This window comes from Pongo abelii, chromosome 1 (assembly GCF_028885655.2).
Source record: "Pongo abelii isolate AG06213 chromosome 1, NHGRI_mPonAbe1-v2.0_pri, whole genome shotgun sequence".
Classification (NCBI taxonomy): domain Eukaryota; kingdom Metazoa; phylum Chordata; class Mammalia; order Primates; family Hominidae; genus Pongo; species Pongo abelii.
In genome coordinates this window covers 193,095,704-193,121,620 of record NC_071985.2, presented here as the reverse complement: position 1 = coordinate 193,121,620, position 25,917 = coordinate 193,095,704, and the positions used below count along the sequence as shown (strand labels likewise).

The window sequence follows — 25,917 nt, the reverse complement described above, 5'->3', positions numbered from 1 at the left end:
TTCCAGAGCTCATAGTCTATTTAGAAGAAGAGAGACCTGTAAGCAACTCGAACAAGATATTAAGTATTAGAAGAACAAAGCATACCCTGGGCTATTAGCGATAGAGAAAGTTAGGGTTTTTTCCATTGGAGGGCGTCACAGATGAACTGGATTTTTAAGTTTGTCAAGCAGGGAATGAGGGAGAGAGCCATTCCAGGTAGAAAGAATGGTGTAGTCAAAGAGATTTGAGTGTGCTGCATATTTCAGAATTACAACTTCCTCAGCATGTGTAAACTACAAGGCTCTCAACAGACTTTATATATCATGTTAAGGAGTTTCAACTTATCCTGCAGCCAGTAAGGAGCCCTGGATGCTTACGTTGTTTTGTTTTTACGATATCTGTACTGATTTTTCCCATTGCAAAATTAATAGAAAGCTCATTGCAAACAATTCAGAGAGGATATATAGAGAAGAAAATATATGTTTCACCATCCCATTATCCCGATATAGTAATAATTTACATATATTCTTCTAGATTTTTTTTTCTGTGCATACCTGTACATTTATTCTTTTTTTTTTTTTTTTGACAAGGTCTCGCTCTGTTCCCTAGGATGGAGTGCGATGGTGCAATCATAGCTCATTGCAGCCTTGAATCCTTGGGCTCAAGCAGTACTCCCACCTCAGCCTCCCAAGTAGCTAGGACTACAGAGGCATGCCACCACACCCAGCTCATTTATTCATATTTTAAACAAAAATGGAATTGTTTCATGTATACTCTTTTAATACTGGATTTTAAAAATTACTATATCAGGGAGATACTTTTGTATGAAATAGAGGCTCCAAAATTTTTCCCCGTTAAATGGTGATACCATAATTCCTTAATGTAACCTATTGATATTTCTAATTTTCATAAAGATGTAATAATGAACATTCTTAACATATTTCTTTGTGTACTTGACCTGTTTTTTCCCTGATGAATTCTTACAAGTGGGGTCAAAGGATTTACTTAGTTCTTTTGTTTTTTTGAGATAGGGTGTCAATATGTTGCCCAGGCTGGCCTCAAACTCCTGGGCTCAAGTGGTCCTCCAACCTCAGCCTCCTGAATAGCTGGGACTACAGACATGTGCCACTGCCCCTAGCATACTTAGTTTTAATTAATCTTTAAACAAATGTTGCTTCCCTGCTATGTTCAAGGAACCATGCTATGCTGTGAGTATATGATAGTGAATGTCACAGGTCTGGTGTCAGCTCTTGTGGTACACATAGTTAAGCGGGAAAGAAATCTTAAACAATCAAATAATTAGATAGTAACAAAATGTGGTATGATTTAGAAAAAGTAAAGGGTGGCCAGGCACAGTGGCTCACTCCTGTAATCTCAGGGCTTTGGGAGGCCAAAGTAGGAAAATCACTTGAGACCAGGAGTTCAAGACCAGCCTGGGCAACATAGTGAGACCCTGTCTCTTTTTTATTTCATTGATTTATTTTTATTTTTATTTTTTTCAGACAGAGCCTTGCTCTGTTGCCCAGGCTGGAGTGCAGTGGCGGGATCTCGGCTCACTGCAACCTCCGCCTCCTGGGCTCACGTGATTCTCCTGCCTTAGCCTCCCAAGTAGCTGGGACTACAGGCACGTGCCACTACGTGTGGCTAGTTTTTTTTTTTTTTGGTTTTTTTTTTTGTATTTTTAGTAGAGATGGAGTTTCACCATGTTGGCCAGGCTTGTCTCAAACTCCTGACCTCAGGTCATCTGCCCACCTCTGCCTCCCAAAGTGTTGGGATTACAGGCGTGAGCTACCGTGCCTGGCCCATGTCTTTTTTTTTTCTTTTCTTTCTTTTTTTTTTTTCCTGACTCTTAACACCACTCAATGACCCATCTTTACAAAAATAAAAAATTCAGCCGAGCGTGGTGGCTCATGCATCTAGTCCCAGCTACTTGGGAGATTGAGGTGGGAGGATTGCCTGAGCCTGACAGCCCAAGGCTGCTGTGAGCTATGATCGCGCCACTGCACTCCAGCCTGGGTGAGAGAGCAAGACCCTGTCTCAAAAAAAAAAAAAAAAAGGAAAAGAAAGAGTAAAGGGTAAATGAAGGTTCATAACCTTTAAAAAAAAGTCCTTATCTTTTAGAGATATATGCTGAAGTATATACAGATGAAATGGTATGATATTTAGGATTTGCTTCAGAATAATCCAAGGTTGGAGTTGAGGGGCAGTGGGTGGGAGTATAGCTGAAACAAAATTGGCTAGGAGTTGATAATTGCTGAAGCTCCTGGTTAATTATGCTCTGCTTTTATTTGTCTGAAATGTTCTGTAAGGTAAAAACCAAAAGAAAGGGTAGAAGAGACGTTACAGTCGGATTTAGACTGGGGAGCCAAGGAAGGACTCCTTTGAGGAAGAAGCATTTCAGCTGAGACCCTCGTGATGTATAGGAGTTGGCCAGGCTGCAAGTGGCATTTGGCAGTTAGGGAAAGAGTTTTTTTAGGCAGCAGGAGCAGCATGTACAAAGGCCAGCAAGCCCTGAGGAAGGAACATGTTGGTCCCTTGAGGAAATGAAAGAAGGCTGCTATCATAGGAATTAAGAGGCTGCGGAAGGAGGCATGGGCTAGACCTTTAAGACCTTGGAAACTATGTTAAAGATTTTGTTATTTAATCCAATAGTAATAGAAGAATTTTAAGCAGCACAATGTGACTTTGCTTCTTTAAGAGCTCAAGTTGGCTGTTTGGTGGAGAATGGTTTTGGTTTGGGCTCAAGGGAGAAGAGAATGTAAAAGTGGAGAGAGAGCTATTAGGAAGTTATTGCATGGTCCAAAACAGTCTTGGTGGCTTTAGATTACAGAAATAGTGATACAGATGGAGAGAAGAGATACTGATTTGACAGATATTTTTGTCTTGGTGATGTGGGGGCTGAAGGAGAGAGAGGTTTCATGATGCATAATTTTCTGACTGACGCAATGGAATGGATGGAGGTGTAGTTGACTAAGATGAAGAAAAAAGGAAGAGGAGATTTTGTAGCAAGAGATTGAGAGCTTAGTTTGGAATATGCTATTCAGAAAATGTGCACCAATTTACATATTTACCTTTATGTATGAGACTACGTGGAAGGTTTATATTTAGAGGTGTGATCTGTACAGATTTGTGTTTTAGAAAGATTATTTTGGTGGGATTCTGGAGAGTAATTGCTTGTTAGTCTGTGAGCTTTTTGAATTGAGGAATCTATTCTTTATTTTCTCTGTCTTTGTATCCCCAGTACTTAGCAGGCAAATTGCTTTGCACATAGGTATACAATAAATAATGTTAAGAGAACCAATGCTGGTTGGGCGCGGTGGCTCACGCCTGTAATCCCAGCACTCTAGGAGGCCGAGGCGGGCGGATCACGAGGTCAGGAGATCAAGACCATCCTGGCTACCACAGTGAAACCCCGTCTCTACTAAAAATACAAAAACAAAATTAGCCGGGCGTGGTCTCGGGCGCCTGTAGTCTCAGCTACTTGGGAGGCTGAGGCAGGAGAATGGCGTGAACCCGGGAGGCGGAGCTTGCAGTGAACCGAGATCGCGCCACTGCACTCCAGCCTGGGTGACAGAGCGAGAGTCCGTCTCAAAAACAAACAAACAAACGCTTATAGGTGAGACATGAGGAGGTCTAGGTAGAAATGGATAGATTCTGGAAAGGTTTCCGAGATAGATTCCACAGGATTTGGATGGAAGATGGGAAAGTTCTTTCCCTTCTCTAAGCCTGCCCGTTGAACTTTTTGACAGGTCCATTATGCCAGCAGGTCTAAATATAGGTAGCCATCAATTTATCAATGTTTTTTCCTCCTCAATATTTATTTGTTTGGAACTCCATAGATTAGAACTCAATGATGTAATTATTATAATATTAATAGTAGCTTGAAGTCCTCCATCACGCTAGTTCCCCTTTTCTGTCTGCTGAGTTGTCAATCCCAGAGCCCCTCTAATCCTGGCAGCTTTGGTGGTGGGGAAGTTTCAGCAGCAAGAGGAATTTGCAGCAGTAGTTATTCAGTATGTAGAAGCTGTCCAGAAGTTGAATATAAGTTGGATATTACATATATGCTTTTCATTTTACAAATGGAGACATAAGCCCTAGAGAAACTTGTCAAAATACATGCAACAGGTCCATGTGAACCCAGGTTTTTCCGACACTGAGCTGGTATTTAGGACAGTTGATTTCTTGAGTGATTAACCAAATCCATCTCCATCTACTTTTTTCATTTCCCCTGATCCCTTATTGCAGAGTGATTCTATATTAGTTTTAGTATTGCTTGATGCTGCCCGAGCCTGCTCTTAGGCTCCTGTTGAATATGTTCACTTATGTGTAACCTTGTTCTTGTGTTGTGCCAATCACTACCAGTTTACATCATTTGTCTATCCTCTTTGCTTTCAAAATTGTTTGGCATATTGCCTCTCAGCATCTCTTTTCAATTTAAATTTCATAATGGTATCTTTTATATTTTTTTCCTTGATTGCCATGACCAATGTGTATTAAACAATTGGTTTATCTCTTTTTATTGATACATAATTAGATGTACATGTTTGCAGGGTGCAAGTGATATTTTGATACATTCACATAATGTGTAATAACCAAATCATGATAATGCTATATACATCACCTTAAACATTTATCTTTTCTTTATGCTGGGAACATTTGAATTATTCTCTTCTACCTATTTTGAGATATATGGTAGATTATTATTTACTATAGTCACTGTACTGATTTATTGAACACTAGGTCTTATTTCTTCTAACCGTATTTTTGTTTTTTTTTTTTTTTGAGACAGGGTCTCGCTGTGTCGCCCAGGCTGGAGTGCAGTGGTGTGATCTCAGCTCATTGCAACCTCTGATTCCTGGATTCAAGCAATTCTCCTGCCTCAGCCTCCCCAGTAGCTGGGATTACAGGGGCGTGCCACCATGCCTGGCTAATTTTTTGTATTTTTAGTAGAGATGGGGTTTCACTGTGTTGGCCAGGCTGGCTAACTGTATTTTTGTACCCATTAATCAACCTCATTTATTCCTCCATCCGCCTACCCTTCCTGGCTTCTAGAACACCGATTTACTCTCTCTTCATGAGATCCACTTTTTTTTTAACTCACTGACATTTGCAGCAACATGGATGGAACTGGAGGTCATTATGTTAAGTGAAACAATTGGTTTCACTTGCATTTTTGCAAGTTTACCAGATTAAAGTAGGCTGGCCTTGTAGCAGCAATACCAGGTACTGTGGAATCCAAGTACCCACCACTTAGGCTGACAGCCTTGGGCCTTCTTTCTTTGCTTGTGTAATGGGGGCATATGCAAGCACAAGGGCAGGATGGGGGTGTGTAGCAGAGAAAGGGAACAGGTGAGGGTTTAAAAAGTGCATTTTCAAGAAATATTTTAAGATAAATAAAGGAAGCTGCTTAAAATTTCATGTTTTCTAGAAGACTTTGAAGTTGGGTCTAGGGTAAATTTCTTCTCTCTGATATTCAGTTCATTTTGGTTCTGATATTTTAGGACCAGAACTCATATTACTTTCTAAAAAGAAGCACTCTGGCTGAGCGCGGTGGCTAACGCCTGTAATCCCAGACCTTTGAGAGGCCAAGGCGGGTGGATCACCAGAGAGGTCTGGAGTTCAAGACCAGCCTGGCCAACATGGCAAAACCCTGTCTCTACTAAAATACAAAAATTAGCGGGGCATGGTGGCACGCGCCTATAGTCCCAGCTACTCGGGAAGCTGAGGCAGGAGAGTTGCTTGAACCCAGGAGGCGGAGGTTGCAGTGAGCTGAAATCACGCCACTGAACTCCAGCCTGAGTGACAGAGCAAGACTCTGTCTCAAAAAAATAAAACTAAAATAAAATAAAAAGAAGCACTCCGTGGTGTTGCATAGAGTGTTGGTATATATTACATATATGAATGAGTTAACTGGCCCTTATCAGGAAGATGAATGGGAAGTGGGTTCTGGAAACCTCATTCTATACCACGTCCTTATATGTAGTCCCTCTGTGTTCTAGGCACTGTGAGGTGAATGCTATTGTACACATTTTATAGATGAGGAAACTAAGGCTCAGGAAATGTAAGTATCTCTCAGAAGGTCACACAGGTAATCATTGCAGGAGCTGCGCTCAAACCTAAATCCTACAACTGGCAGAGCATGGTTGCTCAAGCCTGTAATCCCAGTGCTTTGGGAGGCTGAGGCGAGAGGATTCTTTGAGGCCAGGAGTTCACAGTCAGCCTAAGCAACATAGGGACACCTTGTCTTTTAAAAAATTTAAAAATTAGCTGGGCATGGTGGTGCATGCCTGTAGTACCAGCTACATGGGAGGCTGAGGTGGGAGAATCGCTTGAGGCCAGGAGTTTGAGGTTACAGTGAGCCATGATCTTGCCTCTGCATTCCAGCCTGGGCAACAGAGTGAGAGACCCTGTCTGTAAAAAATAAAATGAAATAAAAGTAACTACACCATTTCCCCATGTTTTCAACCATATAAGTAACATTTGTCTCTTTTATTTTTCTTTTCTCTAATTTCAGAATCTTTTATGGAACATGTAGTTACTCACTAATAAATCTAGTGGCTCAAAACTAAAAGAGACTGAGTATCTGGGATATAACTATCACTATATTCACTGGGAAAAGGTTTCAGAAGGGATGTCAGGTAGGGATTTGGCGGGGAGAAGAGGCTCTTCTCTGGCTTTTCATGAAAATACAGTTGCCTGTGTTTCTGTACTGAGGCCTTGTCAGTGGCTTCAGAGTCACCCCAAGGCTCCAAGTCGTAGCCTTGCATTCCTCAGAAGCAAAAAGACTTTAAGTACTCTGGAGTGGGAGCTGTGACAGTGGCTTAGATGATTGGGAATTGCCTTTTCCCATCTTAAGGCCAGGAAGCAAACAGTGTAACATTTCACAGCTGACTTTTAATTTTTAATGAATGTGTTTGGCTTCTGACTTTGTTAGCAAACAAATACATCTTAACTTGTCTTGTGAGTTCTAGACTCTGGAATCTAGAGCAAAGGAAAAATGCTTTAAGAAACATGAAATATTAACTTGGTGCCACTTTAAATCTTATATAACTTAGATCTTATTGGAGTTCCTTTATGAAAACTGTAACCTAAAATGGATATACAGCATGCTAAGAAACCCCATTTACATGAGTTTAGGGTTTTCATTTTGTGTTTGATGTGACACTCTCCCACCAGAAACAAGTGTGCGAATCGTTTTTGTGTTTATTAGATACATGGCGGACCAACTATGTAAATCCATCTAGGAATGTGAAGGGACTAAATATCTTTTTAGAAGGTAAATCTGAGCTTGTAATAACAATAAGGTATTGGGATAAAATTTCAGGCAGAGAGCACCACCTGGTGGTAATAAGGAGAATGTGAGCCTTCTGTTGCAGTATTTGCCATAGTAAATAAGTGGTATCTTTGTCAAAAAATTACATTCTTATTTGTAATAATCATGAATTCAAATTTCTAAAACTAACTTTCTGCCACACGATTCTAGCATTCAATGCTTCATTAAAACTGCTGTCAAAACCTTCAGGCTGGCCAGGCACAGTGGCTCACACCTGTAATCCCAGCACTTCGGGAGGCCGAAGTGGGAGAATTGTTTGAGGACAAGAGTTCAAGACCAGCCTGGGCAACGCAGTGAGACCTAGTCTCTACAGTAAATAAAAATATTAGCCAGGCAGGGTGGCACACGCCTATAGTCCCAGCTACTCCAGAGGCTGAGGCGGGAGGATTGCTTGAGCCCAGGAAGACGAGGCTGCAGTGAGCTATGATTGTGCCACAGCACTCCCTGTCTGGGTGACAGCGAGACTGCCTCTAAAAATAAAAATTAAAAAATTAAAAACCTGCTAGCTAACCAAATAATTGTCTGTGTCCTAAAGAACTGAAGTCTTGTGCTCATTGTCATTCCAAGCGTAGGCCCTGTTTATCTCTATAGAAAATCAGTGTCTTTTTCACCTCTTTATTGCATCCTCTAATTTTTATGTCACACTTATTTTATGTGGTAAATTTCTGCCAAGTGGGATAATGGAGAAGGAAGTATTTCTGATTTTTTAGTAAGCTTTTGGCAGGTTTCATATGAGTCATTTTTTTTTCCTGGGTAAAAATTATGAAGAGGAGTGTGATAATTTTTCAGAGTGATTATTAGGATGAGTAACGCTGGCAGGGGATGGGAGATTCTGTAACAGTTTTGAATTAAAATTCATATTTGAGATTTCTTTTTTGTTGCTATAAGCATCTTTATTATTTGGCAATCTTGAAACAAGATACTTCAGTAGTTGAGTAAAGTAGGAACATCAGCCTAAGGGGAAAGGATCCTATTAAGTTAATGCGAATGCATATTTTATAGGCCTGGGGTTGGGGGGAGGATAAACACAGTTTCAATTACAGGTTGAGCCATGGACAAGCATACCATATCTATCTTTTTTCCTGGTAGGAAAACCGAATACAGGACACCTCTAAAAAGTGGTGAATACAGGCCCATCACCACTAAAACGTCTCTTGGGAGAAGACTGTTTATGTAAGGTGCTCGGCCAAATAGAATATGACATGGCTTTGCACTGCTGGGATTTTTCTTAATATAAGTAACAGTCTTATAACATCTGCGTTTCAACACTCATATTAGCAGACACTAAAAAAAATTGTACCATGCAGAAATGCCCACGTATTATATAATTCTTTTTATATTAAATGTCCAGAATTGGCAATCCATAGAGATAAAAAATAGATTCATAGTTGCCAGGGGCTGGGAGGAAGAGCTGGGAGAAAATGGGTAGTGCCTGCTAATGGGTTTATGATTTCTTTTGGACTAATGAAAATGTTCTGGAATTAGATAATAGTAATCATTGCACAACTATGTGAATATACTAAAAACCACTGTATTGTACACTTAAATTTAAACTAAAGAAAAACTGACACATGGAGGAATGAGCAGAGTCAATAAACAGGTGGTTATGGTAAAAATTCTTTCACTTATGTTCTAGCAGAAATGTCTGATAATCTAATATTGTAGTTTAGGCCTTGAATGTTGTAATTTGTACTTTATTGCCCTGTTCCTGACTTTCACAGGGCCGCGATGGGCCTCTTGGAACATTGGTGTGTTCATCTGCATTCGATGTGCTGGAATCCACAGGAATCTGGGGGTGCACATATCCAGGGTAAAGTCAGTTAACCTCGACCAGTGGACTCAAGAACAGATTCAGGTACTTAGCCCAAAAGTGAGTCAGCTGCTCCCATATATCTACGTAAAAGGAATTCCAGATGAATTTCAGTCAAACCTGGCACAAAGGTGAAGATAAAGGAAAATTTAGTTGTTAAACACTTAACGTCAAATTCTTGTACCTTAACAGAAATTTTTATTCTTTCTATTTAAGATACAAGTTATTCTACCTATATTTTACCTCCTTAAAAACAGAAATAGTCTATGGTCTAGGATTCCACGAAAGTATTAAGAGGGATCTTTGAGTGATTTTCTAAGACTATTAGCATTTGCAGGTCTAAAATTTATAGTTTCAAATATTCACTTTTGGTCGGGCACGGTGGCTCATGCCTGTAATCCCAGCACTTTGTAAGGCCGAGGTGGGTGGATCGCTTGAGTCCAGGAGTTCAAGACCAGCCTGGGCAACACAGTGAGACACCTGTCTCTACAAAATAAAGAATTAAAAAATTAGCTGGGCCTGGTGGTATGTACCTGTAATCCCAGCAGTTTGGGAAGCTGAGGTGGGAGGATTGCTTGAGCCCAGAAGTTGAAGCTGCAGTTAGCCATGATCATGCCATTGCACTCTAGCCTGAGCAATAGAGTGAGACCCTTTCTCAAAAAAAGTAAATAAATAAAAATTCACTTTTTAAAAAAACCTCCAAATCATAGACTTATAGAAAAATTTTATTGCTAAAATGCATACATGAATCTTTTTTTTTAGACAGGGAAAGTATTTTAATGGTACATAATATTAAAATATATCCATTTTTGTAAACTCATCATTTCTGATTGTTAATATATCTTTAGACACATACAAACGTGGAATTAGATAACATTTAAAATTTCAAAAATTTTAAATAAATTTAAACATAATTAACCTTAAAAGTATATTAAATAAGACAACGTATATATTATATTTATTGTTATCATCTTTAAAAAGCTGTAACAGCTGGAATGCATACATGAATCTTGCATGCTGTTAGCTTGGTGGGCTTGGAGTGAGACTCCTAAGTTAATGAGTCTGGCTGGCCTAAGAGCTGTACCTCGATATAGCTTCATTATTTTTTGTTCTCTTCCTACATTGAAATGCTTTAATTTTAATTTTTTTTTTCTTGGGAGTAAAAGGGAAGCCCCGCGCCCCCCAAATCCAGTTGCTAAAGTTGGTAATGGAAATCAGAGGTTACTCTTAACCAGAAAATGGCTTTAGAAATTGCTTTAGACTGTATTTATAGATGTATTAAAGGTCTAAAAAGGTGAGTTACATTTTTCAGTTACACTTTACTCTGTTTTATGAAGGAAATTATATGCCGTGGAGATATTTGGGAATCTGGAGATTTAAAAAGCTCTTGGGATTTATCCCTCACAAGTGTTAAGGAGTCTACTTAAAAGCCTAATGGGAAACACATTTATTGGAATTGATTAGTAGTATAAACTCAGAATGATAACACTGATCATTGCCTGCCAAGTAGACATTTTAATTGGTAGCTGTGTATCTAAGACTTTCAAATGAGATCTTGATTTATTACTGAATTAAATGTATCTTGGTACACAAATATTTCAGTAAAAGGAACCTATGGAGTAGGGGAAAGACAGCTTGGGGCAAATGATTGGGAAATCCTAGTAAGGTAGAGGGAATCATGAATTGGAAATCAGAATACACAAGTTTAAATGTTGGTTCTGACACTCTCTAGGTTGGTTCTTCAATTGTATAGTAGAGGAATTGGGTGAGAAGTTTTTCAGTTCTTTCTTGATCTGACGTTCCATGTTTCTACATTCTCTTTGGTCACAGTGCATGCAAGAGATGGGAAATGGAAAGGCAAACCGACTTTATGAAGCCTATCTTCCTGAGACCTTTCGGCGACCTCAGATAGACCCGTATCTTTTCTGGAGCAACTTAGAAGGCTGAGTGGTATTTTGATGTTTGGGGAGAGTCAGACAAGATTCCAGTCCTGTAATGTGACTGGGTCATCTCTATGTGGATTAGTCAGTGTCCTTGCTTGTCCTCTGTCCTGCAGTCAAGGTGCACAAAAAGCACATGTATTTGTGAATGTCAGAATTGTCATATGGTGTCACTTGAAGAAGACTCACTCTGGAATTAAGACTGCAGTGATTTCACTGTGAATTCTTCCATAAAGTTACATCTCCACTAGTTTATTTTGGATCTCTGAAACTATTGTTTGATTAAAAAGAGTAGTTCATTGTGTTCTGTTAACCCTGGCAGTCAGCAAAATTGCCATTCATTTTTATCATCTTTTTATGTCTTGGGTGAAAGAATTAACTGTTGTTTACCAGTCTGTCAATAACCAATAACTTTCTTCCACCATCTATTCAACAGAGGATAGCACCTAGGACACAAAACCAAATCCCTTAAAGGCAGTGCTTCTCAAAATGTAGTTTGTAGATCATCTTGTTAAGGTTCTTTTTTTTTAATGGGTTCAGGTGGAACCTGTTAAATGCAGATTTGGAGCCTTGCAGAAGACCCACTGGTCAGAATTTGGCAGTGGGGCACAAGAGTTTGTTTTTAAGGGGCACTTACGTGCCTTTGTTTGAGGCCTATTGACCTAAGTGCTTTAAAATAGACATTTGACTGCTTTACCTATATTCTGGAACAGCCACAGACAGCCTCTAATGTCAGTTTGAAGGTTAATTCCACTTGCTGCTATCATCACGCTGAAGGGAAAGCATAGGAATGATTCCCTGCTTTAACTGTGAAGGAGGCATTTTAAGGTTTTGGTCAGAGAAATTGCATATGAAGAGGCAGGAGCCATGTGGGGAAACCAGGCAAGAGGGAAGGAGGAGAACAATGCTCCGTGGAACACAATTGACCTTTTATCTTCTTGCTGTTTGAGAGGCTTGTTGGATTCATCCTTAATAAGCTTTTTGCAGAGCTGTCGAAGGATTTATTCGAGACAAATATGAGAAGAAGAAATACATGGACCGAAGTCTGGACATCAATGCCTTTAGGGTTGGTTATACATCTTTCAAGTTTTGTCCATAATAAGTAATGTGCTTATTAAATCAGGCCAGAGAACACGTTGAAGAACTGCTACCAAAACACTCCAAAACCATCTTTTAAAAAATGCAAAAGTAGACCAGGTGTGGTGGCTCATCCCCTAATCCCATCACTTTGGGAGGTTGAGATGGGAGGATCACTTGAACCTAGAAGTTTAAGACCAGCCTGGGTAACAAAGAAAGACCCCTATCTCTACAAAAAAATTAAAAATTAGCCAGGCGTGGTGGTATACATGCCTGTAGTAACCAGCTACTTGGAAGGCTGAGGTGGGAGGATCCAGTGACCCAGGGAGGTTGAGGCTGCAGTGAGCTGTGATTGCACCACTTCACTCCAGCCTAGGCAACGGAGTTTGACCCTGTCTCAAAATAAATTTTTAAGCAAAAGTAAAAAATGCCAGTTACTGAGTCAAGACCATGAGATATCATGAAACAAACTTCTGCCTATCAGTGAATTCTTGCCTTAATCTGTAGTTAGAAGGTGTTAGTGATGATTCCCAGTTTTGAATTATTTCTTGGGATGGACATGTTGCGTATACTAGATAAAATAAAACAGTATATGTGTATATGTACTACAGATATATCTATCTACATAGATATATACACACATATATACTTTTTTTCCTGTAAATGAAATCAACAAAAGTAGGTGTAATTAAATCACCAGAGTTTCCTTCAGTTTGACCAATGTATATTTCCAGCATTACCTGCTGATAACCAATGTGTTGGTGGACTGATTGCCAGTGGGACCCTTGTTTCTGAGAAGCGTTTCAGAGGGAGACTGACTACCAGTTGCCAAGAACACATTCCATCCTAGGCATGTTTAGAATCTGCAATACAGTATATGATAACTAGGACAAATATAACACACGAGGGGACAGACAGCATGGTTTCTGAAAGAGGAAAATATGCCTAACTAATGACAACTAATGGAGAACCAATAGATATGACTATTTAGACCTTTAAATAACCTTTGACAAGATTCTACAGAAAATTCTCTTAGGAATAATTGGCTATTTATCTAGTCACAGAAGTATTATTGAGAGTAAGGGATTCTCCACTTCCAGCGCAGGTCCTACCTATCTATCATCTATTCTAGTTATGTAATAATGATATAATAGCCAGTGAAATCACTGTTTGCACCGAGCTCCAAGCCCTTCTGGGTAATTAAAAGTTAAGCTAATTGGAATCCACTTCAGACCAATCTTATGAAGCTGTGTGAAAGGGGCATTAACTGGTAGGTGAATTTCAACACAGGCAAGTAAGTGTAAGGTAATACATATAGTTAGGTAAAAATGATTCCTTCTCAACTGTGTATGAAGGACCCTTACCTTGCAGTCATCCAGAAAAGGGACTTGTCAGTATCATATCTGTGCCAAGAAAGAACCCAGTGTGCAGCTACAGCTTGCATGGCATCATCAAAAACAGTTTAGAACCCAAGCATACACATTTCCTTTAATTTGTAGAAAACCGTGGTCTGTCTGCCCAGCTCTGTTCATTGTGCCTAAAGATATGAACTCAGATGAGGTCAGAAAAGGGTATCTGAGATAATTTAGATGATGAAGGAGTAGAGTTGCTATTTATACACAGTTATTGTGGAAACAGCAGCTCGGCCCTCAGGGTATTCATGATTACGTTTTTGGTATACTGTACCCATGAAAGCAAGCCCAGTTACCAGATGTTTTTCTTAGGAAGGAAATAACCTCCCATTTACCAAAAAGCTATTTCAGAATTTGTTATTTAATGAGCTTAGATTTTTTTCATATTTTGTGAAGATTTTTATGCCAATAATTAGTATTTGCTAAGTGAAGATGTTTAATATCAAATGAAAAGAAACTGGCTTTGTTAAAAACTATTCTTTTTATAATGGACAGATAAAACATTTTTAACTTAAATGAAATGTCTGTGTTAAAGACATACACTTTGTATGAAAAAGACAGCTGCATGTATTGATTATAAAATTATTTTAGAGAAAATGAAAATTAAAGTGAAATATCCATACATACTCTCACTATCTTTGCTAATAATTATCTTCTTGGTGTGTTCCCCTTTTCTTCTATATAGTTTCTTTTTGGAGGCATAATTATAATACAGTTATGTAGACTTCTCCTGCCTTCATTCCACTTAACATATATTTCTGTGTTGCTTATATAATGTTTATAATTTTTAATTGTTGCATCATCTTTCAGTTAGTAGCTAAATCACTGAAAGTAATAATTTATTTTACCATTTCCCTTCTGTGGCATAAATGTTATTTAAGTTTTTTTTAGCATAAGTAATTCTGGGGTGAACTTGGTGCATTTAACCTTTTTCATATTTTGGACTATTTTCGTAAGATACATTACAAGATACGGTATCATCTAGGTCAAAGGATTTCAACGTTTGTCTCTTCCTAGTTTTGCCCATATACTTTCCAGAATTTGTACCATTTTACTCTCTCTTCTCAGCATTGTATAAGAGCTGGTTTCACTTCATCCCTCCCACCATTATAGAAAGATCTTTCTCCCTGCATAAAGTGCATTTTAAATTGCATTTTTTATCACTGGCAAGACCAAACATGTTTTTCATATGTATGCTATACTCTGTATTCTTAAGGTTACTTTGTGGTTTTGTTTTACATTTAGATGTTTATTTGATTTTAAAACTTAATTTTTGTCCTTCTAATCTGTAAACTTGAAATTAAGGTTTATTTTCTGACTGTTAAAAAAATGAATATTGAGAGGACCTATGATTGAATTTATGATATCACAAAGGACATAAGCTGAGTAAGATGAACTTATTCACTAGTATACCAACATGAGGGGAGACCTCTCAAAGCATGGGCAAATTAAATTTGGGGCACAGATGGGCAGCATACTGGTAAAATGTTTTAGCGTCTGTACATAGCCTCGACTGCAAATGTCAACAGTCATGAGTGGGTTAGGAGGGCGGGCGCCTAAGGTGTTTGGAAGACGCCTCGTACAGCATTGAGGCTAATGTGGAAGAGGTCAACTCTCATGCTCCACACCAAGACACCGCTCCCCAAGCTTGTCAGACACCTACATCAGAATCAATAGGGATTGGAGGTGTCCTTTTCGGACACTTGGAATTATGATTTATCGAACTGTTAGTCACCTTGGGCCCTGTGTTCTTTGTCTTGTTAAATCATCATAGAAAGAAAAAGATGACAGGTGGAAAAGAGGGAGCGAACCAGTTCCAGAAAAAAAATTGGAACCTGTTGTTTTCGAGAAGGTGAAAATGGTAAGTTGGGAAGTATTTGCACTGTATGGACAGTCTCAGGTATGTGTATATTTGTGAAAGGGAGAGTAGGAGGCCTCGTGGTGAGTACCATCGCACCATCACAGCGGGGGCTAAAGGGTCCTGCATCTGGATTGGATTGCCTGCTATCATTTCTGATCTCTCGTTACCAGTTGCTGCCTAAATCTGCTCTGTAAGAGCTTCTCTTTGGGGCCAGATGAGAACTCAGGAAATGCATCTGTTCCGCCTAAGCAAGAGGCACATTCCAAGCCAGAATGCCAACGCTGAGGGACACCTTCTGAGCAGATGCTATTTCCACATTAGTCCTTCTCTTGTTAGACCTTCTGTACCCCATTTTCTGATTTCAATGAAGAACAGTCCAGAAGTGAGGCCATACTAGTCCATTTTAAATGATCCCTTCTTATATTCTTGCTTTGTCATGTTGAAACAGACACCCTTCTTTTTCCACAGGACATATTGTGGCTATAGTAGTAGAATCTCTAATATAAAAGCTTGGAATCTTGGGAGAGAGGACTTTACTTACTATTGCTTAAGGAAGAGTCTTTTATCCTCGTTCTGAATCACATTGTCTGTGGACACAGTCACTAGTGATATTGGCAGAGTAAATTAGGTAATCTTTAAACTGACCTCCCTTTTGGTGTTAAAGTAAAAGGTTTTCTAACCACTGGGAGATTTGTTGGCTCTTGGCTCTTGTACCATCAGATACCTACCTTTATTCTTGGCTTTTCCTAGGACCAAAAACTGCTGCTTCTGTTGGATCCCCTGTCCTGTGGTTGTCTTGGTTTCAGAAAGTTCTGTCTCTTTAGGACGCCAGACAATCACAGGCGATATCTTTGTTTTTCACTTTAGGTTTGGTTTATGCGCTTCTGCCTCCTGACTTGATTCTTTTACCTAATACTTCCTGAGTTTCGTTTCTTTGGTAACTCTCTTTGAATAACAGCAGCCCTACCCATAAGAACATCGTGGCTTTACAGTGGAGATGGGAAAAGAGTTCAAAACCACTTACTTATTTCTTTCTATAACATATTTTCACCTTAGCCGCAGAAAAAAGAAGACCCACAGCTACCTCGGAAAAGCTCCCCGAAATCCACAGCGCCTGTCATGGATTTGTTGGGCCTTGGTAAGAGTTGGACTTTTCAGCTTCCATGTTCTTACAAATTTTGATAAATTCTCAGTGACCCTGGAAGATAGGTAGAGATGGGGTTCTCCAGTTTTGTCTTCATTGCTAAGACTGTTCTCTCGTGTTCTTCCTGATCTGTTTTACATCTGAGCAGTTGCTCTAAAGAAGTGTTTACTGTGACACTTTTCAGAGCGACAGTGTGGTGTAGTGGTTAAGAGCATGGCCTTTGGAGCCAGTGTCCCTCTGTGTTGCTTAATGTCTGTGTGACCTTGGGTAGTTTACTTAACCTCTGAATGTTGCTTTCCTAATCTGTGCAGTGAGAATGAGTCTACTTCAAAGGTGGTGTTGGAAGGATTCAATGAGATAATGCCTCTAAAGCTCTCAGCCCCATGCCTGGCACATACTGAGCCCTCCATAAATGTTAGCAGTTTTGCTAAACAGCACCTTTGAGCCTCATGTCACTTCACTGTACTCCACTCCCTGCCCCCATTCCTTTCATTTTCACTCCACTCCCTGCCCCCATTCCTTTCAAACTGTTTCTGAGATGGCCTGTGGTCATTTTTCTCCAAACCTTTGAAATCCTGAACTAGTGATTCTGCCCTTTCAGAAAGAAAGCCTGTTGTCTACCTTTCACAGCACTGATGGTTGCACTTTGTTTCCATCCGCTTCTGCTGATTGAGGTTATTGGCTACTTAGGCTTCTAATTTCTGTACCTTTCCTTGCTCTCTGAAAATGAACCCTCCATACCTTGCCCTTCAAATAGCCAGAAGGGAGCCAGCCAGCCCCCCACTGTGCTGCCCTGTGCCTGATAGCTGGGCTACAGGCTTCCCCAGAGCACTCTGGGAATATGGGGTGAAGCCTCTTTTGAGAAGCCCTGTCCATGCTAGATGGTTCCAGAAGTCTAGATTTCTAGGTCCATGAGCTTATGGGCCACCTTTGCTTTTTGTCTAGAATAGAAGGAAGGCATGGGGCTTAATAACCACTGCTGCATCTTAACTTCGATCTCTCTTTCTAGATGCTCCTGTGGCCTGCTCCATTGCAAATAGTAAGACCAGCAATACCCTAGAGAAGGATTTAGATCTGTTGGCCTCTGTTCCATCCCCTTCTTCAGGTTCCAGAAAGGTGAGTCTTGTGGGCTCCTCGGGATTAAAGAACATTCTGAAATGGGTGATTTTGGTATCTTAATCATGGAACCACGTCATGCTTCCTTGGTGGAGTTGGACTTTGGTTTTCTTGATTCTTCATTCTTCCCTTAACATTGTGTCATTTCTGTCACAGTCTAAGATTGCTGTTCATGCCATTTTTTCTCCTGCTTAAAAAGGGTTGGCCCTTTGAGTTGCCTCTCTGGAAAGTGTGTGATACTGTGAAGGCTAATACTTGAGGCTAGCTCCTCGGCCTGAGCTACTGCCAGAAAATTGTAGGTAGGAAAGACTTGACACCTTTAATGGCTACCATTCGTGAAATGCCTGCTATGTCTCAGGCACAGTGTAAGGTGGTTTTTGTGTATCATTTTGTATATTTCATTAATAATTTCATTCCTTCACCATAAATCTGCAAAGTGGAAATTTTACAGATGTGGAGACATTAGTTCGTAAAAGTTATGTGACTAGCCTCTGGCTATACTAGTAAATGGCTACGCTGGGATCTAAACTCAGTTCCCTCTGCTGCATCATTTGTGGGTTGTTTTGTTTGTTTGTTTGTTCCTACCAAATTACATGTTTTGGTGAAAGGAAAGAATTGTAACAGAGCTTAATTATCAGGTGTGTTCAGATATTTGAAGGGTAAAAATGTCAGGAAGCTATTGACTTGAGCCATGAATTCTTATTGCAGATGTTAGGAGCAGGAGAGAGGGAAGGGAGACCCTTAAAGAGACCCCCATGAGAACCATTTCAATTCTCCCCCTGCCCTCTTTGCCCTAAGGTTGTAGGTTCCATGCCAACCGCAGGGAGTGCCGGCTCTGTTCCTGAAAACCTGAATCTGTTTCCGGAGCCAGGGAGCAAATCAGAAGAAATAGGCAAGAAACAGCTCTCTAAAGACTCCATTCTTTCACTGTATGGATCCCAGACGCCTCAAATGCCTACTCAAGGTAGATTTCATGGGTGTCATGGCCATGTGCCAGATAGAGACACGAGGGCTTCCGTGTAGGAATTATTTATTGTGACAGAGGACAGTTGCTTTGGGGCCAGGATGCCATATACCAAAGAAACGTGAACATGACCAACGTATCAGCAGATAGAAATTAATGTAACTCAGAGTCATACTTCTGTGGAGTCTGGGGTCACACTTCGGTGAAGTCTAGCTCAAGGTCTGGATCTGGACCCTAAAGGGAAAACGGCTCGGTCAGCAGCCCATTGGTAAGCCATAGCAGGCCTCGTAGGGACTCTAACTACTTTGCTGTGTAAAGAGCATTGTGAGTAGAGTAATCCTGAGAAATTCCAGCTGGAAAGGGGTAGCCAGGGAGAGTTTGGGCTGACTTTATGTTTTTCACTCTTTAACAGACCTGTATGTGTGTTTTCTTGGCAGCAATGTTCATGGCTCCCGCTCAGATGGCATATCCCACAGCCTACCCCAGCTTCCCTGGGGTTACACCTCCTAACAGCATAATGGGGAGCATGATGCCTCCACCAGTAGGCATGGTTGCTCAGCCAGGAGCTTCTGGGATGGTTGCCCCCATGGCCATGCCTGCAGGCTATATGGGTGGCATGCAGGCATCAATGATGGGTGTGCCAAATGGAATGATGACCACCCAGCAGGCTGGCTACATGGCAGGCATGGCAGCTATGCCCCAGACTGTGTATGGGGTCCAGCCAGCTCAGCAGCTGCAGTGGAACCTTACTCAGGTAAGCTACCCCATTTTACTTGCAGCAGGAGTTTTGAGCCTTCCTCAAGTTTTTCTCACTTTGTACCTCTCCAGTATCCTTTGAATCCTTTCCATGTAGATGAGATAATGCCAGAGGCATTGTTAGGTTTGCTTTTTTTTTTTTTTCTTTTTTTTTTTTTTTTTTTCCCTAGGTCTGTCTAAAGTCAGACTTTCTGAGGAGTTCTGGGCTCCTGTAGAATAAGCCCAACTGCCTAAATCTGAATCTCTCCACACATTCTCAAAAGCAAAAACAAACACACCAAAAAAACCCTATACAAACAATGAATGCAGATATTCTCACAACAGTCTCATTTGGTAGACAGAATACTGCAAGGTTCAAATGGCATGGCAATGGGCATATAAACACCAAATCTAGCAGAGCCAGTATCACAGAGGAGACTGTAAAAAGAGAAGATAGAGCAGGGGCCTAGCAATAATACCACAGATAAAGTAACCCCCCAGAAGGAGAAGGACCTACCCTCATCAAAGACGTACTGAGAACAGGTCTGAGATGTGGTAGATTAGAACTCTGTTTACTTGGAGGATCAAAAATAAGATACTTGAGATATATAGGAGTATAGGTAGTAATCTTGGGGAAGCATTGCTTCTTGGGGAGATGGGCATGGCCTAAAAGGAGGAGGTACCCTTTAGAGGACTGGTGGTGAAGGGAAAGAAAGACACGAGAAATGGGAATGAGAATCACAAAATCAAATATACACCTTCTTCCCTCTTCCAGAATAACCACTTCACTAATAAAAGATGGTGCTCTTAATCTAAGAAATTTAACCTTCACACCTATTATTGCTGATTGAGAAAAAAATAAGACCTTACAAAATAAACCAAACATGGCAGTTGACATTTGTACACAACTACTACAAGAAGAAAATAGAAAATGAAAATCAAAACATTTCACGTAATGAATATTCTCCCTCAAAAAACAGTCATGAAGCAGAAAAAAATTGCTACACAATCTACCAACCTGAATTAAATGTCCTTAAACAAACATTTGCAGATAAAACAAAACACCTTAAATCAGAAATTCAAAAACTTAAAGCCAAAATGGATAAAAAACTGAATGTTGTGAAATGAAAGTTTACTAAACTCAGAAAAGAAATTGAAGAAAAAGCCAAAATTTTCGTATAAAGACTCAATTACAAGTTAGCTAAAGAACAATAGATTGAGCTGAAAATATATTCGGCATTGAGGAAAGGCATGAAACAGCTAAGAGAATGAAAACTAAATATAGAAAGGAGTACAAAGAATCAGATGGAAATTAATATGGAAGTTAGGCAAAGAAAACTTACATATATTTGGAGATGCCCAAAGAAATAAAGGCAAAACAAATAAAATATGGGACAGAATTAATGTGTTTAAAACTATAACACCAGCAAACATTCTAGAAATAAAAGACTTGGATATAATATGGAAAGAGCCCACTGTGTATCTGGGAAAACTGACCCAGAACAGTCAACTTTAAAACATATCCCAGCGAACCTACAGACTTTAAAGAACATTCAAAATGTTTAGGGCTCCAACCTTTTCCATACCTCCTACCCACAAAAATCTGTCACTTAGAACAAACAAAAAATACCCAGGTTGACATCAGACTTCCTAATAGCAAAATACAAAAAGAATAACAAGGAGAGTAGTATTTTAAAGACACTCAAGTGTATGCAAGACAAGACAAGCATTTTACAGCCAAGCCAGCCAAGCTATCCTTCAGGTATCAAGGCTGTAAAAAATAAATATGCAAGAACTCAGGGAATATCACACTTACAAGACTTTCCTGGGGAATCTAACAGAAGATAAGCTTCATCCACCTAAGAGATGACTGGGGTCATTTTCATTTTTGGCAAAAGAACTGATGGTGAGAATTGAATGTTTAATTGAGAATCTAAGACTAAAACAAAGGTGGTGACAAGCGTTGCAGAATATACATTATATTCTGACAAACAAATACAACTGAAAATAATGGAAGGAGGAGGGAGAAAGGTTGAATAATAAATATTGGATGGGAAATAAGTAGAAATCAAAGGATGTAATAAGCTGACAAACCAAATCATGGAAGCTCGAATAAGGAAAAAGGAGACCAAGGACATTGCTAAAAAGTATTACTATAAAGGTAATCACTAGAACAAACATGTGAAATGTTCTGAATACCAAGATAATTTTCTTCTTTTCTTTTTTTTTTTTTTTGAGACAGAGTCTCACTCTGTTGCCCAGGCTGGAGTGCAGTGGCACAATGTCGGCTCACTGCAACCTCCACCTCCTGGGTTCAAGTGATTCTCCTGCCTCAGCCCCCCAAGTAGCTGGGATTACAGGCGCCTGCCACCATGCCTGGCTAATTTTTGTATTTTTAGTAGAGACAGGGTTTCACCACGTTGGCCAGGCTGGTCTCGAACTCCTGACCTCAAGTGATCCGCCCACCTCGGCCTCCCAAAGTGCTGGGATTACGGGCGTGAGCCACCGCACCCGGCCTTGCACCCAGCTAATTTTTTATATTTTGTAGACACAGGGTCTTGTCATGTCACTGCGCCCAGCCGAGAATTTTTAAAAACAGACTACAAAGTGCAGCAAATACAATAAACACAGTAAAAATCTAATATGATGGAATTGAGACCAAACATACCAGTCATATCAGTAGGCAACTCTTCTATCAAAAGAAAATGATGTTCAAATTGGCTCACAAAGCAACACTAGTTTTGTACTAGGTACAAAGAAATACAAAGTGATTTAATGTGAAAACCAAGAGACAGGCAAAGGAATCCCAGAGAGGTGGTATGGTGCATGTGTACTGCACATGTGCATGTATATGCTATCTTTACCAGGGTTATACTTATTTATAAAAAGTATTTTTATGTTTTTGTTTCTCTGTGGTCGAGAATAATTTATGTAGTACTGGTCTTTGAAAGTTTTGTGGAATTCCCATGTGAAGTTTGTGGGCCCCGTTGCTTTCTTCTGTAGCAAATCTTTGATACTTTTCTCTGTTTCTTCTATGGAAGTCAATTTTGGAAAACTGTATTTACCTAGATTTTCCATTTCACCAAGGTTTTCAAATTTATCAAAAGTTATGCCAAGCAGTCTCATTAATTTTTTTCAAAGAACCAGGATTTCGATTTATTGGTGCTACATTTTTCTGTTTTCTACCTCAATTTCCATATGCTTTCTATGGGTTTCCTTTGTTATTTTCTAGCTTTCATAGTGGAGATTTTAATTCACTTATTTTCATTGTTTCATTTTTATTTATATAAGTAATGGAATGCTATAAGTCTGATGGGAATATGTCAGAGGGACACATGAGCCAACTTCCACTGGCTCTGACTGGCCAAATGTGAGACAATTTGAACATCAAAAAGAGTAACAACAGTAATGGATTATGACACACTGAATGGAAAAAACAAAACAAAACCATGAGTCCATGGTGATATTTTTTAAAAACCAGTTGTGGAATGGAGGGAGGAAAAACCTTCTTTACAGAAGAATGATAGTAATTGTAAAAAGAGCAAAGGATTGACACATTTGCAAAGAAATGCCCTTCAGATTATTTATTAATTATAATGAAAGAAATATAGCCACTACCTCAGCCAAGTGATCAAACATAAAATTACTGACAGTGGAACAAAGTAATATCATATGCTTCCTGATATTTTGTATTAAGAAAGACATGTATCACCTCCATAGAATCTTGCCAAAAATATTGAACCTGGATCCAATTATGAGAAAACATGAGATGAATCCAAATTGAAGGATATGCTACAAAATAACTGTCCTGGGTTCTTAAAAATGTCAGTGTCAGGAAGAAATGGAAGGAAGTGTTAGGGAAACTGTTCTAGATTAAAGGAGAATACAGAGACCTGAAAATGAAATGCCATGTACATTAGAATATTGTGTTAATGTTAAATTTCTTGAGTGTGTTCATTGTTTTGTGGTTCTGTTAAAGTGTTCATTCTTATGAGGTGCCTCCTGACTTAGGAGTGAAATATGATAGCTGCAGCTTTTTTTTTTTTTTTTTTTTCAGTCTGCAACTTTTCATACTCATCAAAAAAATGTAAGTTTTTTTATAGGGAGGGAGAGAATATGGCAAATGTTAACAGTTGGTGAATTTAAGGAAGAAGATACATGGGTTTTATTGTACTATTCTTTCAACTTTTATGTAAGTTTGAAATTTACTTTAAAAGTTGGTACAAGAAAATAATAGTTTCTCCTAAAGAAAAATAACTTATATAGAAAATGTACTAGGCTCAGGAAATTCAAGGCATTTTTCTCCATAAAGTATTTTTCTGTTCACTGCTAGGGGCCAGTCTTTCCATCAGATTCATGAAGGACCCCAGTCCCATCCTGCCCCAGGCCTTATTCCACTGACTGTTTTCTCCCAGCTCCTTCCCTTCTTATACAATGAAGACACATTAGTCTTTTTTCCCCCCCGCCTTTGTTCATTTTGAACAGTCCAGTTCCTTTTTTTCCCCCTTCTGCAAACGAGCGAGCCTGCTCAAGCGCTTTCCCTGACACTGACAGTAATAGCTGTGCTGAAGATGAGGCGGGAGCACTGGGGAGGGGGCTTTCCTTTCAGCTTTTAGGATTGACCAGGCAAGTTAACAATAGGCCCCTTCTATTTAGGATGAAGGACTGGAAAGGAAAAAGAGAGGAACTCGTGCTGATTTTCTGTCGACTAGATCCAGATGCCAGGATGCCTTCTTTCCCTCCCTGAGCTTTAGTCTCCGTCAGCATTGCGCTCCCAAAAAGTCATTCATGTGCATGGCCTTGAAATGATCTGACTGCTAAGGTCTAGGGTTTACTATCCATAACATACTATCCATAACAGAGTTTCCCTTTGTCTCATTCTCCCCATCCTGGCAGAGAAAGGGACTCCCACCCTGCCTTTTGCACTAATTGGCAGAATGCCCACAGCCTGGTCTGAAAGTCTCCTCTCTCCCTTTCAGATGACCCAGCAGATGGCTGGGATGAACTTCTATGGAGCCAATGGCATGATGAACTATGGACAGTCAATGAGTGGCGGAAATGGACAGGCAGCAAATCAGACTCTCAGTCCTCAGATGTGGAAATAAAAACAAAACACCTGTATGGCTGCCATTCTCTTCAGCCCTCGCTCTCCCCTTTCCACAGCCTCCACCCCTGACCCCCATCCTCTTTTCCTACCTCTCTGTTTGGTTTAGAAATTGCTCAATAAGTCATTTGGGGTTTGGCATCCTGCCCAGCCACTTCCCAAACATGAAGACCTCTCTGTTGCTTTATGTTGTACATGCCCCATAGCCATCCCAACGTCCTCCCCAGTCCTCTCCTGGCACCAGCACCTTAGAAGTTGTTGGCAGAAGGCACTTAAACTGTGGGAGAATGTGCACACCTTTGAGTCCCTTCCCTCAAGGTTAAAGCTCCTGTCAGACTCTCAGAAGGGTCTGTAGGTGTTGTGTATTAGGCAAACGGGAAAGCTTAGAGGTCCTTCTATATGTGTTAATAAGCTGTTTCTAAGTGTTTAAATTTGAAGAGGAAGCATCATGTTCTCATGATTTATGGGAATGAAGCAAGTACTGAAATTAAATTAAATATTCCCTGGGTCCTGGGTCAGTTTGACCCTAAGCCCTGGGGTGAGGCAAGCCCCCTCCTATGAGGATGAGCAAAAATACTACTCTCTTCGCCCTGAGTTGCTTTCCGGATCTGGGGCTTCAGGACTTGCTGCTTCAGTCAGCCTTTATTAGCACCAAAGACTTTATGAAGATCCCACGCACAGACACACATCCCTTCCCGCCTCCCACCTGCCTTCAGTAGGATCTGGCTCCGTGGCTGGAGGACCAACCCCTATAGTGGGAATGCAGAGCTTAACGTGTACTGCTTGTGTGTGTGCGTGAGTGTGTGTGTGCGTATGAGTGTGTGTTCCGCCTCCCACCCTCTCCTCATCTGCTCTGGGTATTTTTGTTTTTGTTTAGTTTTAGGTTTACAGCAGAGAGGAATTAATTTATCAGCAGCCTAAAACTGTTGTGTTTTTCTTATGGTTTAAAAAACACCATGTCATTGATAACTCCCTTTCTCCCTTCCCTTCTCCCAGTCTGCTGATCACTCTTTCATGCCTGTGCATCCAGGGTGCTCTGTTTCCCCACCGTTACCAGGTGTACGAGGCAGAGGGCCGGGACAGCTTTCCTCTCAGTCATTGTTCACCCCACTTGAAAATTCAGACAAGAAAACTTTGCTTAAAAGATTTCATGTGTGGGAACCACAGTTCCTGGCTGCCTTTCTCCTGTGTATGTGTAAATTCCTTAATAAATATTGCAGGGAAGGACTGTTTGCTTGGCCATTACTGTGCGTCACTCTTGGAGGAGGGTGCGTTACACTTAGGTTTTCTGTTTTCCAAAGGCAATTCTTTCACTTCGTGTATTTTAGAAAATTCTGTACTTCTCATACCTAAGCATGAGGCCCAGGCTTCAGCAGTCAGAAAAGGGCCTCTCTCCACTGGCGTCTAGAGCTGTGAGCTGAGGGAACTCCGGAGATCAGCA

The 25,917-nt window shown here is 40.2% G+C and overlaps 1 protein-coding gene across 2 annotated transcripts in view; it reads left to right on the top strand.

Moving 5' to 3' along the window:
- The window catches only part of SMAP2 (small ArfGAP2), a 49,758-nt gene extending 24,055 nt beyond the window's left edge, over positions 1-25,703 (top strand). The window contains exons 2-10 of one of the 2 annotated variants that reach the window (XM_002810985.5): positions 9,035-9,168; positions 10,954-11,039; positions 12,051-12,129; positions 15,327-15,413; positions 16,470-16,551; positions 17,567-17,673; positions 18,472-18,637; positions 19,075-19,391; positions 24,352-25,703. In XM_002810985.5, coding sequence (XP_002811031.2) covers positions 9,035-9,168; positions 10,954-11,039; positions 12,051-12,129; positions 15,327-15,413; positions 16,470-16,551; positions 17,567-17,673; positions 18,472-18,637; positions 19,075-19,391; positions 24,352-24,477 — 1,184 coding nt within the window. In that variant the 3' untranslated portion in view covers positions 24,478-25,703. Of the gene's footprint in view, positions 1-9,034; positions 9,169-10,953; positions 11,040-12,050; positions 12,130-15,326; positions 15,414-16,469; positions 16,552-17,566; positions 17,674-18,471; positions 18,638-19,074; positions 19,392-23,429 lie in introns of both variants that reach the window. The other variant, XM_054537456.1, reaches the window with a different exon arrangement.
- The last annotated feature ends 214 nt before the right edge of the window (positions 25,704-25,917 follow it).